General features: G+C 41.5%; 2 protein-coding genes across 9 annotated transcripts in view; one reads left to right on the forward strand and one right to left on the reverse strand.

Moving 5' to 3' along the window:
• The first annotated feature begins 999 nt into the window (after positions 1-999).
• Positions 1,000-9,926, forward strand: prr7 (proline rich 7 (synaptic)). 3 transcript variants are annotated; one of them, XM_083564456.1, is made up of 3 exons: positions 1,000-1,396; positions 3,591-4,295; positions 8,393-9,926. In XM_083564456.1, exons 2-3 carry the CDS (start codon positions 3,998-4,000, stop codon positions 8,845-8,847), a joined length of 753 nt encoding a protein of 250 aa, XP_083420582.1. In that variant the 5' UTR covers positions 1,000-1,396; positions 3,591-3,997; the 3' UTR covers positions 8,848-9,926. The 3 variants fall into 3 exon arrangements, with proteins under 3 accessions (XP_083420582.1, XP_083420584.1, XP_083420583.1); XM_083564458.1 differs by lacking the exon at positions 1,000-1,396 and adding an exon at positions 2,521-3,325; XM_083564457.1 differs by lacking the exon at positions 1,000-1,396 and having other exon boundaries at positions 2,521-4,295.
• Positions 9,927-15,845: 5,919 nt separating this feature from the next.
• The window catches only part of dbn1 (drebrin 1), a 66,073-nt gene continuing 63,387 nt past the window's right edge, over positions 15,846-18,531 (reverse strand). For all 6 annotated transcript variants that reach the window (XM_083564371.1, XM_083564370.1, XM_083564367.1 and 3 more), the window contains one exon: positions 15,846-18,241. In XM_083564371.1, the coding sequence (XP_083420497.1) occupies positions 18,189-18,241 (53 nt within the window). In that variant the 3' untranslated portion in view covers positions 15,846-18,188. The remainder of the gene's footprint in view (positions 18,242-18,531) is intronic.

Genomic DNA, 18,531 nt, shown 5'->3' on the forward strand with positions numbered 1-18,531 from the left:
CACCCTAGAAGGCACAGTGTTTCATTTTATAGGGCAGTTTTATGTTTCATCTGGAGTAAGATCAACCTAGAGGGCACATCATTGGGTTTTCTGTACTGAAATGTAGAGTGGAGAAATCAGGGAGAAAGCAGTTTTTTTTTTTTTTTTAATCTAAACCAGAGCAATCTGCAACACTAGTAGGCACTTTATCACAGTCTATCCACAGCAAAGACATTTCAGAAAGTACTATCGCATTTATTCTACATTAAGGAAACCCTACTGGGCATTTTATTACATTTTATCTACAGTAAGGATATCATAGAGGGCACTGTTACATTTTACCCACAAAGAGCACTTTATTAAATTCCATATACAGTTTGGAAAACCTAGAAGGCATTTTATCATATTTTATCTAAAGTTAGGACATCCTAGTAGGCAGTTTATTACAGTATATCTTCCTAGTAGGCAGTTTATTACAGTATATCTACACCAAGTACATCTTAGAGGGCACTATCACTTTTTTATCTATAGTAAGGACACCCTAGACGGTACTATCACATTTTATATACAGTATGGACATCCTAGAGGGCACTTTATTACATTTTATATACAATATGGACATCCTATAAAGAATTTAATCACATTTTGTCTACAGTAAGGACACCCTAGTAGGCTTTTACCTATTTTAAAGACACCCTACATGGCACTCAATACCAGTTTATATACAGTAAAATAATCCTATGGAGGCACGTAATTAAATTGCATACACAGTAAGGACAACCTAGAAGGCATTTTATTATATTTCATCCAAATTAAAGACATCATAGAGGGCACTTTGATCAATTTGCCCTACAGTCGAGGCACTTTTCGAATATAGAGCCACCAGTGGGTCCACCCTCACACCCAGTCTTTCCAGTATTCCCAGTATTCCCAGGTTTGGCTCTGAATGAATGAATGAATTCAAAAATGAACGGAAGGATCCAGAGGTGTGTTACACAGACAGGTGTTGTGTGAGTGTATTAGGTGCACATGAGATGATTTGTGTTCCAACATAAAGATTAGAGTCGTGAATGTTCTTATCAGTGTTCATGACTCAGACTCGAGGAATCCGTCACGGTGTCGTTACTCGGTTCTTGGAAATGGATAAAAAAAAAAAAAAACAACAAACATGAAGGGAGGAGCGAAGCGGAAAGTTGATGTGCTTTGGACTGTCGTTAAAAAACGCACGCACGCACATACGCATGCACACACACACACACACACACGACACGCGCGCGCACTCACTTACACACACACACACGGAGCACGACGCACTCGGCTCGTGACAGGATCGTTGTTCGGCTGTGTTTCATCAGATGCTCAGGCCGAATCACGCAGGAATCGGATCTGTCTCTCAAAAAAGAACCCGACCATCAAGGTAAATATGGGTGTGTATTTCTGTGCTGTGTGTGTGTGTGTGTGTGTGTTGTGAGAGACAGCCCTAAATCATGAGCGACTGAAGTGCATTGAGTGTTATTGGTCTGATGTTTCTCTTACAGGTGAGATGTTAGAAATAAATCTGCACGTGACTAGAAAAAAAAGAACAGGTGTCCGGTAGGCGATTAATTGATTGTTTAATAAGACGGGATTTGGCAACCATATATGTATATACACATTTTATAGAACAGTGTTCTATCAAAAACGTCATTATTATTATTATTATTATTATTATTATTATTATTATTATTATTATTATTACTGATTGGATCCAACTAATCATATCAAGTAAACCAAACTTTACTATACTGTATGTACCCTTTTATAATACTGTTTAGTACACTAGTATGCATGTGTTATCTTCATTATTATTATTATTATTATTATTATTATTATTATTATTATTATTATTATTATTATTATTATTATCATCATCATTATTATTATTATTATTATTATTATTATCATTATTATGTTTGTTAAAATGTATCTCATCACCACCTTAACATTGATTGGTCAGAAGGTGTTTCAGCAGTAATTCAAATCACACATTCGTATATATTGATGCCCACGTCATTTCCATAGCAACCGCTGATTCATCTGGACTACTGAATCAAAGCTCAATAATAAATAAAACATAAATAATTTACTGATTCACTGTATTGGGACACCTGACTTCATACATCCCTACAGTATGTGCTTCTTTCCCAGACTACGGAAAAGGACGTGTTTGGATGCATTAGCATTACACTGAACTCGGAGACCCAAACCTGTTCCAGCATGTGCACAAAGCCAGGGTTGGAGTGAAAGATCTTCTGCTATAGAGCTCTAAACGCTATTGAACACCTTTGGGATGAATGTGAACGCTGACTGCACCTCAGGCCTCCTTAACTTCTCACCTACATCAGCACCTGACTTTACTAACACACTTGTGTCTGAGTGAATCTACACAAATCTCCACAAAATCTAGTGGAACATCTTTCCAGAAGAGTGGAGCAAATGGGGACTAGATGTAGAATCGGATATACTTTACGGTCAAATTTTGGTCAGTATGTTGGAGGAGTTCATTTGTTCATGGACGGAATCTTTAGTGTCTCCAGACCTTTTAGTGGTAACGACTTTAAAAGAGAAAGAATGAGAGGTGGCGTGTTGCCTGGGAATAAATTGCTGAAGTATAAGTGGGGAAAAAAAAGTAAAAGTATAAATATAAAGGTGGGCATTGATTATATAAACATGTAATTGAGCTACTGTGAGAGAAAAATCACCTTCTGACCAATCAGAGTTTATGGTAACACGTCCTAATTTTTCATTTTATTCCTTATATATATGCTGTGATTTTATATTTGGCAGAAAAAAATCACGTTAGACCTAAAAAAATCCAAAGAAAAATAACCAGACTGTAGTCGAGTAAAAAGTGATGACAGATTTAATTACGTTCGGGAAGGAAGTGCCGTGCAGCCGTCGCCGCCCGAAACTCTGAACCCGTCTACTTCAGCCACAGGGTGACATTTGATGAACCTCCATTCCTGTGTAGATCTGCTCTGTGCAAGACAGTAGAATAATTAGACGTTGTGATACACGGAGAAAAAAGCTCTGTGAGTCTCAGAAGCATTCATAGATCATTATAGAGTCACTGCAGTGATTCAGAGCAGCTGATAAAAAGTGATAAACAAAGCCAGGCATTGATGTAATCTCTCTCTACTCAAGGTCAAGAGGGGAATTCGAAAATGCCATAAGATAGGACTATGGAGCCGTGCTGGAGAACGTAACTAGACAGCGAGCATGTGCTTTCGTGAGCGAGGTTAATTTCAGGCAGTAATGGCACGTCGGCTCGTAGGAGGGAAAAACACAGGAATCGCAATGATTAGAGGTATTGTATAAAGTCAACGCGGCATCACGCTGACATTCACTATTACGCTTAAGGGATAAAAAAAATGCCAAATGAGAACGTGTTCTCCTGACACGATCTGCTCATTCCGCTATAGGAACGCCGATTCCTATCAAAAGCTTTCAGGGCTGTGACATCATTCATCAAACGCTCCATTTGTTTAAATGATTATTCACTGGTTTGACATTGTCACATGCTCTTGTTGAAGCGATGTTATTACACCTCCTCGCTTGTCCGTTCCTTTCAGTGGATCAGCGTGTGTCCTGGCATCTTCTGGAGATCTGAAAAATTACCTGGCCTTGCATACTGGGGATTGCTGAACACAAGAGGGAATCTCAGCTCTGAAAGACTCGGACTTTTGTGCGCTGAAGGAAAGTCGAAAAATTCCAAGCGTTTGTTCTTGGATTGGATTCGTTCTCTTCACACATGAAACCCACCTCATGGGAAAAAATTTTCTCCATTCGACTGCGTTCCACCTGAAGAATATGTTCTCACCCGGCAAGTCTTTAGCTGGTATTTAACAAAATTCAGACAAAAATATGATTTTAAGGCATTCCAGAGTGCTTTCGAGACTTGACCGAAGACCTCAGTAACAAGAAGTAACTGAAGACTTCTAGACCGTTGAGGTTTGGTGGCTTTACCGAGGATACAATCATGGTGATGTCGCAGGGTACCTACACTTTTTTGGCGTGCTTTGCTGGATTCTGGCTGATCTGGGCCCTTATTGTCATGGTCTGCTGCTTCTGCAGCTTTGTGCAGCGTAAATTTAAGCGACGGCGTGAGGAGAGGCTGAGGGAACAGTGTCTGAGGGCCTTGGAGATGGAGCCTTTGGAGTGTTCAGGGATAGGATACATTCCGAGAGAACTGCAGTTCTGTCCACCACCTCAAATGATGTCTCCACAGCTGCCAGTCACCCACACCATTCCTCAAGGGAACTGGACACCACCACCAGGTATGGCTACTTCTTTATTATCTTTATGCTTATGCTTTGGGGTTTTTTTTTTTCACCAAGCTCAATAATTCTCCATGAAATCTGATCGACCAGACAATGTTGATATTAGACCTTTTCAATGATGGGACACCAGGAAAATCATCAAACAAGATTGCTGGTGAATTACAGGAACGGTGTTATGACAAGACTGAGGTCTTTAGCAAACAAGATAAATAATCGGAGGATTAAGAACAATCAAGAACACTTCCAGGATTTTTCTCGCACTCCGACTGTAAGCTCTGTTATGAAATGTTTGGCTCCGCAACTATTAAATAAGCCTGTTTTTTGCTCATGTGGGCAGTACAGCAGAAAATGTCTGCACCTCACACAAGGCACGCAGACGTAGCCAAATTCTTTCATGCAAAACATGGTAACAGAGAGCAGCGTGGGCGGCGAGTGGGCAGAAGAGTACATCGGTGAGCTAGCAGCCGAGAGAGAGCTGGGCTAATCACACACTCCTGCAGCCAGGCAGGCTGCCAGATATAGAGGATCCCTGGCCCGGCCTGAAGAATGTCCCCTTTAAAGAAGGTCCAGAGACACACAGGACTGATGGCCACACATTAATACAGGAACTGAATAAGAGGTTAGAATGGCAAACAATATAACTCAAGCTGGATTGAAGGTTGCACAATGGCGTGATCGTCCATCCCCTGTGGTTTCAGTCAGAGCTAGCAAAACACAGAGTCGTATTCGTTGTGTAGGCTGAAACTCTTCTGAGATTGAATCCTAATGAAGTAGTTTTAGTAGCACTGCCTGTCATTATGTTATAGGGTTTACGGTTCAATCTACAACTGGTCTCCACCTTACAGGTCTTTTGGAGAAGTTCTCACCCAAAGTTTATCTCTTGTTCTGCCAGTTGCACTTAGAATCAATACACTTCATATCAACAACACATGAACATTCATGCAATGATCCATAGAGCTGGTCAACCTTCACACCAAACATCTGGATGACCTCTTTGACCTTGGCACAACACCTGGTTGTCGTTCCCTGAAGTGGGATTTTCACTCACTATAGACTCTAAAGTATACAAAATGGTGCAAAAAACAAAATGTCCGTTTAATTTTCTAATTTTCAAAGAAGAAGCCAACGTTAACACAAATAACCACTTTTTACAACCACGTTGATCAGAAAAGCATTTCAGAATGCAGAAGCTTTTGCAGTTGAGCTACGACAGCAGAAGACCACGTCGGGTTCTGAGGCTACAGCGGGCACAAGGTTTGATGTAATGTGCATTCTGGGATGCTTTTCTCCTCAGGACGGTTGTATAGAGTTGTTATTTGAGAAACAACTGGCCTCAAGTGAAGCTGGACTGCTGCTCGCTAGAAGTTTTTTAGGACGTTCTAAAAAGGCTTAACGTGAAAAACGCTTAACGTGGCTTAATGGCTTAAAGTGAACACTACTAATAAAGAATACTGTGTACAAACAAGCAGTCTGGTTGAGTTTGGTATTTATTTTAAACTCTGTGTTAGCACATTTAGCCGCATTAAGCTTTTTTTCACGTCACGTGTTTTAGAATGTCCCCGTTTTTTCATTCAACGGATTCGTATTTGCTCAAACATCGCTGAAATCACTTGCTTTATTCTGATATTTGATGTTTTCATCACCTGAAGTTCTGTAGATCTTTGTCTGAAACGATTTTATGCATCTCATGAACGACCAGGTATACAGGTGTTCCTTTTAAAGTGGCCAGTGGTTACCGTTAAATAGCTTAAAACAACATCCTCACACGACTATAATCTGATTTCGATTGGAAGCCGTTATCCTTGTTTTGTTTTGTTTTTAGTTTCCATGACGACTCGGGAGCGAGTAGGTGCGTTTCGTTACGCAGCAGCCTACTCATTCAAAATTTCATCTCTCTGAGGTTTATCAAGGCCAGATGGTCTGTGGTATTCAGTCCATCGTGGAAAGCAGATGCCTGTGGTTCGAGCACATCTGAATTTACCCTGCACAGTATGATCGTGTAGGTAGTGTTTGGATCGTTCGGTCATCTTCGAACGATTGAGATAGCGTTTACGTTTCTACCTGAGGAGTCGATATATCTCTCCAACTACCCTGTTTTTCCCTGAAGATTTCCCTGTTTAGATCCTAAAATTGGGAAGTAGTGACCAGAGCAGGATAATGTCTATCTATCTCAGCTTTCATCATGTGTGACCTTGCCAGTGCAGATTCGAACTCTACAGACAAATCAGTAGACGCCAGATCCTCATTTTATAATGCTTAGCAAGCTGGGTTTTTTTATCAATGGCATACCATGGCAATGTTAAATCTTACGGTTCTAACATACCGTGAAATCATTTCTACAGTAGGAGCTCGTTTATAGTGACCTGTACGTCAGACGCACCATGTCATTCCATACGTCAGAGATATTTATACAGTGCCTGACAAACGTGTGGAAATGCCCAGTCCTCTTTTTCTATGCGACAAACTTGGTAATGTCTGAAGATTGACTTTGACCAAAGAAATCTGTGAATGTCCAGATGTTCCACTTCTCAAAAAAATCCTCCCTCAGCAGTCTGAAGAACGGCTTTACACACTCCGGGCAATACGTTTCTCCAAACGTTCAGCTAACGCCAGATACTTTGCCGTGTCTTTTGTAAAACTCGCCAAATATGTTCTTCACTAGTTGGAGATTTCTTGTTCATCCCAGAGCAGTTCAGTAGAATTTAGCTGCTGTGACTGGGCAGAACATTTCATGTTAGATATCACTCCAGACGTCTGTTTGCTCTCTAAGTAACTCTTACAGAACTCAGGTTAAGTCGGTTAAGTCGGTTCCAGTCCAGGCGGACTCGCATGGGGTTGAAGTATTAAATGGTTGCCATTTTGGTTCACTTTCACTTTCTGGAATAAGTCTCCAACCTTCCCTGCTCCAAAACAACCCCACATTATTAAACTTCCACCTCCATGTGTGAGTGTGGGGGTGAGGGAGTCTGATCACATCTTCTCGACTGTTCTCCATCTTACACAAGTTCTTCTGTTAAAAAAACAGAATGTCCCATTTGCACTCCTCAATTGTACATGACGCCTTTGAAAGCAGTAGCATGAAATTTTCCCTTTGCTTGAACTAGGAGACCCTAAAGGTGTTCCAGCATGACGATGCCCCTGTGCACAAAGCAGCTACACTAAAGATCTGCTTTACATAGGTTGGAGTGGAAGATCTCCTGCTTTAGAGCTACTGAACTCCTCTCTGAAAGACCTCCTCACCTTCTCACCTACACCAGTACCTGACTTTACTAACACCTTTTGCTCAAAAAACACAATCTTATGCTCAGGTGTCCACAAACTATTGCCCCATATAGTGTGTTAAAAAAAAAATATATATTATAGAATATACATGGTGAGAAAAATGTATTTTATAGCTGTTATAACATAAGCGATAACAGGAACTAATATTTCTCGCACATGCTCCGTAACATTAAAGCTACATTTAAATGATAAAGACATTTAAACGTTACGCCGAATTGCTGCGGCAAAACAAATATATGAACTTTTTCTTTGACTATATCTTCAGTATACGAAAGATTCGATTCTATAAGAGATCAGATGCTCAGTGGCTCATAAAGACCTTGACAATTATATTTACATGAACGTTCTACATTTAGCTGTTATGTAAACTATCTAAACATCGAAAAACCAACAAAAAAATGGAATGAAAGGTGCTTTTTGCTCGTCACATGCACATTTACGGCACAGTGGTATTCTTTCTTTGCATATACAAGTGATGTTGGGAAGCTGGGGTCAGAGTGCAGGGTCAGCCATGATACAGCGCCCCCTGGAGCACAGAGGGTTAAGGGTCATGAACAAGGGCCACAAGAGTGGCACTTTGTCGATACCGGGGCTTGACCTCCTGACCTGCCGATCAGAAACCTTGAACTACCTTCTCCCGAGTTCCTGTATTAAATATTTTTACTTGTATTCTTGATATTTATGACACTACAATGTTCATTAATAAGGCAGTATATGGTGCAGAAGTTACTATATACGGTACTATAACTGAAATAATGAACTTTATAGAGAACTTTATATATTATATATTTTTCCCAACTTCTCTTCCTCAGCTCCCATTCTCCCAGTGGATAACGAGGCCTGTGGAAAGCCCCCTTGCTACGAGGAAGCCGTCCTGATGGAGGATCCTCCTCCTCCTTACAGTGAGGTTCTTGCCGATCCCAGAGGTGGAACGTACACAAAACCAGTTCTGGGATCTTCCAGGGTTCATCAGGAGTCCGAGACCAGAAAGATGGCGCCCGTGACGGTGTTTTCCGAGCGTGGCTACTCATCGCTGATCCGCTTCCCCCCAACCAGGCGCTGGGACTCTCTGGACCACCTGCTCTCCAACGTGGACCTTAACCACTCCAGTATGGCTTTGGAGCCGCACGCCTCGTCCATGGTCACGATGCCCCGCGACGGGCGCACTACTCACATGGACTTGAGCCTGCGCGGCTTACGGCCTCTGGACCACAGCTACGGACTTCCCACTGCTTTCCCTCTGTTGGGACGAAGCACGGCCGTGTGAACCTCCACTGTGTGACTCCGGCAGGGCGACTGGTTTATTTTTTGTTTGTTTTTTTGCGCCATTTTTGGACTAAAAACACTTTTCCTCTCAATATATATTTTTTTTTTACGAGCTGAAGGTTGTACCGCAGATGTTTTTCTCCAGTTCTCTTTCTTTCTTTGGCTGTGTGGCATCCCTGCCTGATGCAGAGCAGTAGCTATTATGCATTGTTGCCATGGTTCCTGGGCCTCTCTTTTTGCTCTGAAACAGCCTTGGACTGAGGTAACATAAGCAGGGTTTGAAACCTTGTGTTATAAATTAGATATAACGCAGGGCCACAGCAAATCACGCCTGTACTGTAGCCATATCATATCCTAGGAGTCGGAGTGTGTGCGTCAGTGACGTCTGGACGTTCGACTTCGAGAAGAGACTTTTGAGAAGAAGGAGATTCGTCACTTTTTTTCACCCTTCGTTGGCAGATTGGGTTCATCTTTTCAGGGTGGCAAATGATTCACTGGACGTACTGTAAATGAATCAGAGGTGCTCCAAAATAAGGTTGCGTTCACCACCATCACGAATTCGACAAAACCGTTTTGTTTTAAAAAGCAAAAAAGATACACTGATAACAAGCGACTGTCCTGGTGCAGTCTGAGTCTCAGCCGAGGTTTATAATGCTGTTCAATTGTACAGAACGTACTGTATAAACTGTGAAACGTGACCTTGCTGCTCAAGGGGAAATGTTATGAATACAGAAAGCTGCACACGTTTTTTTTTTTTTCCACGTCCCTAAAAGGATGTAATGTATGTATAAATATAAAGGTCAAACTTTGTTCAGAATATTAATCATGTGCTTTATAAGAAGAACAGAACAACCGCTCGATCACCGTCTGGTGTCTTCATTTGCTTGAAACGTCTCTTGCAGCTTTTAATTCATCAGCACATGCGGGTAAAATGAAAGAGGGGTTTCTTTTTTTTCGGTCTCTGTTTTAACTTTTATACTGACGTGTTTTTTTCATGACCCGGTTGCTTTCACAGACCGAGCGGCACCACGACTGCAGAACACCTCACTTTAAATAATGTGAATTAAAAATTTGAAAGCATTTTATCTGTCGTTTCTGTTTTTTTCTTTCCACCATGTCCTGATATTCGTTTCCTTGACGATCTTTAATTTCCGTTTTCGGTTTCGAGACACGAATTATTGTCTTTGTGCATGTTTTTTTTTTTTTTTTTAAATCTAATTTTACTAATGCAGGCCAAATTTTTTCAACTTCTCAATCCTGCATTGTGTAAATTTCCTTTGGACAGAATCGTCTTCTACTGCAATTCAGTCTCGTTTCTCGCCGTTCTCTCTACAGGGTTTCCGCAGGGTCTTAAAAAGTCCAAAATTAATTTAAATATTTTACCTTAACAAGTCTTAAATTCGTCTGGGACATGTTCCGATGTCTATGTAACGCTTCCTCTAACGCTCATTGAATCGTCTTTCTTTCGCTGGTCCAAATATAATCCGCTGTCTTGCGACAACAAATGAGACTTAAAAACTAATTAGAATTTTCAGCGAAGTGGAAGTGAAAGTTTTAGCGATATAAAGGCAGTCTCTCACAGTTAATTTGACTTCTTTTTGTGTGCTTTTTTTGATGGCGTGATATCGGTCTTAAATTTCATTTCTTAAAAAGATCTTAAAAAGTAAATGGTAAAAACGCTGCTCTACCTCGTTCATCCTAACGATCCTCAGCATTGCGTTCGAGTGTCTGCTCTGTGCTTTGAAATGACATCTGATACAAATTTGTTTAGAAGTTAGACAAGATTATTGAAGGTGGGTCTCAATCAGCTTCTTGGTTCACTTCTCAGAGCTTAGACTGTTGGAATGGTCCCACAATGCATTGCAAAATTCAGGTAATGCTCACTAGGTTTTACTAGCCTTGCTGGACATGACACCGTATTTGGAAAGTCTCTCAGCTCAGAATGTAAATATCTTGTTTCTCATTGTGGCTTTCAAATGATTCCTTACGGAATCGATTCCGTATTCGGTTCATTTGAATCGACTCCTTCATTCATTCATTTATATTTATAGGATTTTGGCAGATGACCATATCCAGAGTGACTTTTTTCCATTTATACATTTGAACATTTGATTTGCACTCATGATTTTTGGATCCTAAGCCCAATGCCTTAACCATTAATCCACAGTACCACCTTCTTATTTACTCGAGCCTGCTCAAAGCACCATGTGGAAAACACTTAATGACACTTAATGAAGTATTTGGGGTTTTTACAGTGACTGATAAGGAAATCAGAAGGTTCCTGATGCCTGTTGTCGATAAATGCCAATCATGACGTTGTCACGTGACTAAAAAACGTGCCATCGGTATGTATTTATTTCTTTTGCTCTGAAACCAGTATTTTTATAACCGGTATTTATGTAGTTTATTGCCAAATTGTTGGAGGCACACATTTTTCTAGAACGTCTTGGTGTATTGTAGCATGAAATTTTCCCTTTTGGGTGCTTTTTGAAAATCCGATTTCACATTTAGTTCACATTTGCTGTTATAATGACCTCCACTTTTCCAGGAAGACGTTTCACTAGATTTTATGGGGATTTGTGATTGAGATTTAGGATGTGTGTTAGTAAATCAGGTACTAACCCAGCCATTAGGGGGGCACAAGCCAGTGTACTCTTAGTGCCGGTCCCAAGCCCGGGTAAATGGGGAGGGTTGCGTTAGGAAGGGCATCCAGCGTAAAACATGTGCCAAATCAAATATGCGGATCACAAATGAGAATTTCATACCGGATCGGTCGAGGCCCGGGTTAACAACGACCGCCACAGGTATCGTTAGCCGACAGAGTACCGGTGGAAATTGGGCTACTGTTGGCCGAAGGAGGAGAAGGAGAGGAGGAAGGCGTCTACAGAGACGGCAGGGAAAGGAGCAGTGTAGGAGAGTAGAGGTTCGGGTTGGTACTTTAAATGTTGGTACTATGACGGGTAAAGGGAGAGAGATAGCTGATATGATGGAGAGGAGAAAGGTAGATGTGTTGTGTGTTCAGGAGACCAAGTGGAAAGGGAGTAAGGCCAGGAACATTGGAGGTGGGTTTAAACTGTTTTATCATGGTGTGGATGGGAAGAGAAATGGTGTAGGGGTGATTCTGAAGGAAGCGTACAGTAAGAGTGTAGTGGAGGTGAAGAGAGTTTCTGATAGGGTGATGATCGTGAAGGTGGAAGTTGAAGGGATGATGATAAATGTCATCAGTGCCTATGCTCCACAAGTTGGCTGTGAGATGGAGGAGAAAGAAAGATTCTGGAGTAAATTAGATGAAGTGGTAGATGGTGTACCTAGGAAAGAACGATTGGTGATTGGGGCAGACTTTAATGGGCATGTAGGTGAAAGGAACAGAGGTGATGAGAAGGTGATGGGTAGGTATGGTTTTAAGGAGAGGAATGTGGAAGGGCAGATGGTGGTAGATTTTGGATTTTTTTTTTGGACAGGTGGATTATCTTCTGTGTAGGAGATGCAACCTGAAGGAGATTGGAGACTGTAAGGTGTTGGCGGGGGACAGTGTAGCTAGACAGCATCGGATGGTGGTCTGTAGGATGGTTTTGGAGGCGAAAAAGAAGAGGAGGAAAGTAAGGTTTGAAAGAAGAATAAGATGGTGGAAACTGAAGGAGGAAGAGTGTAGTGTGAGGTTCAGGGAAGAGGTCAGACAGGGGCTTGGTGGTGGTGAAGAGGTGCCGGATGATTGGGCAACTACTGCAGGAGTGATGAGGGAGGCAGCTAGAAAAGTACTTGGTGTGACATCTGGAAATAGAAAGCAAGACAAGGAGACGTGGTGGTGGAATGAGGAAGTGCAGGAGAGCATTAGGGGAAAGAGATTGGCAAAACAGAAGTGGGATCGACAGAGTGATGAGAAAAGTAGGCAGGAGTACAAGGAGATGCGGCAGCAGGTTAAAAGGGATGTGGCGAAAGCCAAGGAAAAGGCATATGAGGAACTGTATAAGAGGTTGGACACTAAGGAAGGAGAAAAGGATTTCATACCGATTGGCCAAGCAGAGGGACCGAGCTGGGAAGGATGTACTGCAAGTTAGAGCAATAAAGGATGGAGAGGGAAATGTGTTGACTAGTGAGGAGAGTGTGTTGAGAAGATGGAGGGAGTATTTTGAGCAGCTGATGAATAAGGAAAATTAGAGAGAGAGAAGGTTGGAGGATGTGGAGTTGGTGAAGCAGGATGTAGATAGGATTTGTAAGGAGGAAGTGAGAGCAGCGATTAAGAGGATGAAGAATGGAAAGTCGGTTGGACCAGATGACATACCGGTAGAAGCGTGGAGATGTTTAGGAGAGATGGCAGTGGAGTTTTTAACCAGATTGTTTAACAGGATTCTGGAAGGGGAGAGGATGCCTGAGGAATGGAGAAGGAGTGTGCTGGTACCAATCATAAAGCATAAGGGAGATGTGCAGACCTGCAGTAACTACAGGGGAATTAAGTTGATCAGTCACACCATGAAGTTATGGGAAAGAGTAGTGGAAGCCAGGCTGAGAGAAGAGGTGACCATCTGTGAGCAACAGTATGGTTTCATGCCGAGGAAGAGCACCACAGATGCCTTATTTGCTTTGAGGATGTTGATGGAGAAGTATAGAGAAGGACAGAAGGAGCTGCATTGTGTATTTGTGGATTTAGAGAAAGCGTACGACAGGGTGCCGAGAGAGGAGTTGTGGTATTGTATGAGTAAGTCAGGTGTGTCAGAGAAGTATGTGAGGGTGGTGCAGGACATGTATGAGGACAGTGTGACGGCAGTAAAGTGTGCAGTAGGTACGACAGACTGGTTCAGGGTGAAGGTTGGACTGCATCAAGGATCGGCCCTGAGCCCTTTCCTGTTTGCAGTGGTGATGGACAGGTTGACGGACGAGGTCAGACAGGAGTCTCCCTGGACTATGATGTTTGCAGATGATATTGTGATTTGTGGTGAGAGTAGAGAGCAGGTTGAGAAGAGCCTGGAGAGGTGGAGATATGCGCTGGAGAGAAGGGGAATGAAAGTCAGTAAGAGTAAGACAGAGTACATGTGTGTGAATGAGAGGGAGGGCAGTGGAGTGATGCGGTTGCAGGGAGAAGAGGTGGAGAAGGTGGAGGAGTTCAGGTACCTGGGGTCAACAGTGCAAAGTAATGGAGAGTGTGTTAGGGAAGTAAAGAAAAGAGTGCAGGCAGGGTGGAGTGGGTGGAGAAGAGTGACAGGAGTGATTTGTGATAAAAGAGTATCTGCAAGAATGAAAGGGAAAGTTTATAGGACTGTGGTGAGACCTGCGATGTTGTATGGATTAGAGACAGTGGCATTGAGTAAAAGACAGGAGGTGGAGCTGGAGGTAGCAGAGCTGAAGATGTTGAGGTTTTCGTTGGGAGTGATGAGGATGGACAAGATTAGAAATGAGTTTATTAGAGGGACAGCACATGTAGGATGTTTTGGTGACAAGGTGAGGGAGGCGAGATTGAGATGGTTTGGACATGTGCAGAGAAGGGACAGGAATTATATTGGTAGAAAAATGCTGAGGATGGAGCCACCAGGTAGGAGGAAAAGAGGAAGGCCAAGGAGGAGGTTCATGGATGTGGTGAGGGATGACATGCAGGTAGTTGGTGTAAAAGAGGCAGATATAGAGGACAGGGTGGTATGGAGACGGATGATCCGCTGTGGCGACCCCTAATGGGAGCAGCCGAAAGAAGAAGAAGAAGTTAGTAAATCAGGTACTGATGGAGGTGGGAAGGTGAGGAGGTCTGGGGTACAGTCAGTGTTTACATTCATCTCAAATGTGTTCAATAGATTTAATAGCTGAAGATCTTCCACTCCAGCCCATGTAAAGCAGATCTTCATGGAGCTGGCTTTGTGCACAGAGGCATCCTCATGCTGGAACATCTTCAAGTTTGTGGTAACAGTTTGGGGAAGAACCACATATAGCTGGAAAACTCAGCCAATTAATAAAACCACCTCAGGAGTTGATTTGAGCTTTTATCAGGAACACAACTACAAAACACTAGTATTATGTTCCTTTTGGTAATGTTATGAGGCATATAGTGTGGGTGGGAATCTATATTGGGTGTGTTACGGTCCTGTTGAAAGGAGAATAAAAGTTCTGGTGAGAAGTCATGGCTTGCTGTCACGTCGTCCATTTAAGAAAATTAAATTTTGTACCTATTAAACAATAATTATAATAGAAATCAATCAGTGTTTGAGTCATTAATATGAGTCTATTAATAGATCAGTGTGCCCGAGAGTCACATTCGAGTCTTTTCACATAAACTGAGGTGATTTAGTGAAGAGTCTTGTGATAAAAGTAATAACAGGAACATTATAGTTATAATAAATCACTACTTTAGATACTAAAGTACATTTGAAGGCAAAAACTTTTGTACTTTTACTCAAGTGAAAGTTTAAAGGGACACTTTTACTGTTTCTGGAGTCACATTTGAACCACTATGTGATTTGTGCCCTTCATCCACCGCTGAGCTCCACCATAAGAATCCTATGTTTTTCTTTTTGAACATCTCATTCCACATTCAGTCCTCGATTCGGTGTTATTTATAACCTCCACACTTCTGAGAAGATGTGATTGAGATTTCATTCAGCCACAAGGACGTGTGTTAGTAAAGTCAGGTACTGATGTAGGTGAGAAGATCTGAGGGTGCAACATTGATCCCAAAGGTGTTCAATAGGGTTTAGAGCTCTATAGCAGGAGATCTTCTACATCATCCAGATCGTCATGCTGGAACACGTGTGGGTAATTTTATGCTGCGTCCGAAAGACGTCATGTACGATGAAGGTGCCTCAAACTTTATGCTGGAAAAGAACCATAAATCTCTTCTAATGATACGTCTCCAGCTGTTCTTCAGATAATATTTACTGTTGGTTGAACAGCTTGAGGAAGTCAGTGGCGAAGTCAACATGCAAACATCTCAAGGTGTGAAATCAGATAAAAAATATTTGTTTACTCTATATATCGATGTCTGTATTTGTATATTTTTGCATCAGTGAGCTGACCGACTTTATTAGGTTTTTTTTTCAAATCTTTTTATTAACATACAGAAGCACGTAGCAGGTCACAAAAGATCTTGTGCTTGTTTCCAAAAAAACAGCATGTGACAGAAAAAAAGTGGAAGGAAAACCAAGAGGGAAAAAAAAAGTAAGAAGGATAGAAAACCATAACCAATATAGAAAAAAAAGAGAGAAGGGAAAAAAAGTAAGACAGTAAGAGAGAAAGAAAGAGAGAGAAGTTGCTAAGCCTTGCTTCTGGGACAAAGGGCAAACTGGAGTAGTATATTAGTAGTAATAGTAGCAATAGTATTGGTAGTAAACTCCTAGTAGTGTGTGAGAGAGAAAAGAACAAGCGTAAGAATCACTACAGAGGAGCTCGGAGAGGGTAAAGAGTACACTGAAATCACGTCAAAAGGGGCCGGGGTTATGGTTAAAGATGCGGCTCGTGCCACACACCAGCTGGGGAAACGTTGAGGATTTCAGAAACGTGTTCGAGACTCACACACACTCCGTTCGTTCCACGTGCACCGTCGTCCTTGCGTCGATTTTATTTACAAAACAATACTACGTCAGTGTGGTGGTGGGTTTTTTTTTTTTTTTTTTTTTATAATAGTATTATTGCTTATTTCACCTCTTTTGCTGATCTCAAAGATCGTGTAAAGATTCAAATAATAACAACGACAATAAAACGGGTCTGGAATACGAAACTACGGAAGACCGAAGACGGCTACAGATCTGCGCTAATTCGGAAAAAAAAAAGAGAACGAAATCGTCTCGTAGAGGTCGAGCTGCGAGAAGAAAACCGTGGAAGGAGATGATGGATGAGAATCATCTTTATAACACCGTCAGCGATTCTTAGTGGTCAGACGGTCAATTCGGGTTTGAGGAGGTTTCGCAAAACCATAAATCCAAACAATACTCACTGGAAATTGTTAACTGTCCTAGTAAAAAGCACACACACACACACACACACACACACACACACACACACACACACAATACACCCAGTCGCATACACAGCCTAACGTGCATTAAAATAGTTATTGCCTAAGCTCCAAGTCAAATTCAAGTCATTTGAATTCAATTGTAAAAGAAAAGATAATACAAAATCAGGATAATATCACACAAAAACACCTGATTCTAAATCGTGAAAGTCAAATTTTGTCATCCTTTGGCACAGCAGATGAAGCAGATGAAGCTTCCTGCACATTCAGTAATGTACTGTAATGACACCTGGGAGAAAGATCTGACTCGGAGATGTACTACTGCTGAGTCAGTCATGAACGATTCGTTCCTTTCAAATGAATCTTTAAAGTGACTCAGTAGAACGAATCGTCTCAAAGAACGACTCGTTCGCTTTCTACCGCATGAGCAAAGAGTCACGAAATCTCCAGGGACATATTTGAGTAGTTCATCTCTTGACCCTTTTAGTCCGAATCGTTCGTCCTTTTATCATGTGACTCCCACAGACGCTTTTTTTTTATTGGTCCGAATCTTGACAGTATTGTTACAATTATTATGGGAGTCACGTGACGAAAGAACTAACGATACGAAGCAGAAGATATGAGAGGTGAAGCTACACATTCATCATGATTCGTCCTCAGTTTAGCTTAGTCGTGTATGTAGACGTGTCGGAGGATCTGCTTATCGAAAAAACGTGACTTCTTACTTCTGGTCAAAGGAACGAAACGACTCAACAAATAGATTTGTTCATTTTGATGGAAAAAACAACAAAAAAAACAAGTCACTAAAATGATCCGATCTTCCCATCGCTAGTGAGAACCTTCTCGTTCTGATGAAATCCAATCTCCTCAGCTTCAATTCGGGGATGGATGTGCAGATCAGAAAAGATGCTAATAAGGACTAGCCTGAGAATCTATACAAAAGGTAGAGCGGAGTTTGGGACTAACTTGGCTGGAGCTATGAAACTTTTTTTTTTTTTTTTTTTTTTACCGTCGTTTGAGGTTCCGGCGTGTGACTAAAAACAGGACGCTCTATCTGCTACTGGTTACACCTGTCAGGCACAGGGAATCTATACAACACAGGTGAGCACTAAATACACACCGTGCTATACTCTGCATAGCAAAAAAGAGAACGGAAATAAATAATGACTTGTACACACACACACACACACACACACACACACACATACAGACTAACCGAGAGACAGCATAAACACGCTAGCATCTTTAACAATAACCCGGATCCTTTTCAGTGGCTAAGCTTTTTTGTTTGTTTCTTTTTTTTTTTTGCTAAAATATCATACAGATTTGTATCGTAATAAGCTTGTAATAAGCTCGGTAAAAGTGTTTTTTTTTTTTTTTTTTTTCCCCGGGAGTCGTAGTCGTAGGTCTTAGTCGTCGTCATCCACCACAGGATCCGTGTCCCAGCATGTGATGTCGATCTCTGTGGTCAGAAAAAAAACAGCACATCAGAGATACGGTCGCTTTATTACGAACACACGTATAATGTTTTTTGTTTTTCGCACCGTTCTGTGTAAATTCAGAAATTTGCAGATTTTTGGAAAACCTGCGCACCATAGACAAAGTTTGCGATGTTAACATTTACTCACGCTCTCAACCTGCATAAATAAAACATTTAGAAAGCTTTCTGTGTGCTGTTTTAATGATTCATAGTTACAGAACTTTGTCAGACGCTTTATCCCACTTACAATGATCTCATTTATACAGTCAAAA

The sequence above is a fragment of the Silurus aristotelis genome (genome assembly GCF_946808225.1).
Source record: "Silurus aristotelis genome assembly, chromosome: 16".
Classification (NCBI taxonomy): domain Eukaryota; kingdom Metazoa; phylum Chordata; class Actinopteri; order Siluriformes; family Siluridae; genus Silurus; species Silurus aristotelis.

Coding starts and splice junctions, on each gene's coding strand:
- prr7 (XM_083564456.1), top strand. CDS start 3,998: ATGGTGATGTCGCAGGGTACCTACACTTTTTTGGCGTGCTTTGCTGGA. Junction 4,296..8,392: donor GAACTGGACACCACCACCAG/GTATGGCTACTT, acceptor TCTCTTCCTCAG/CTCCCATTCTCCCAGTGGAT.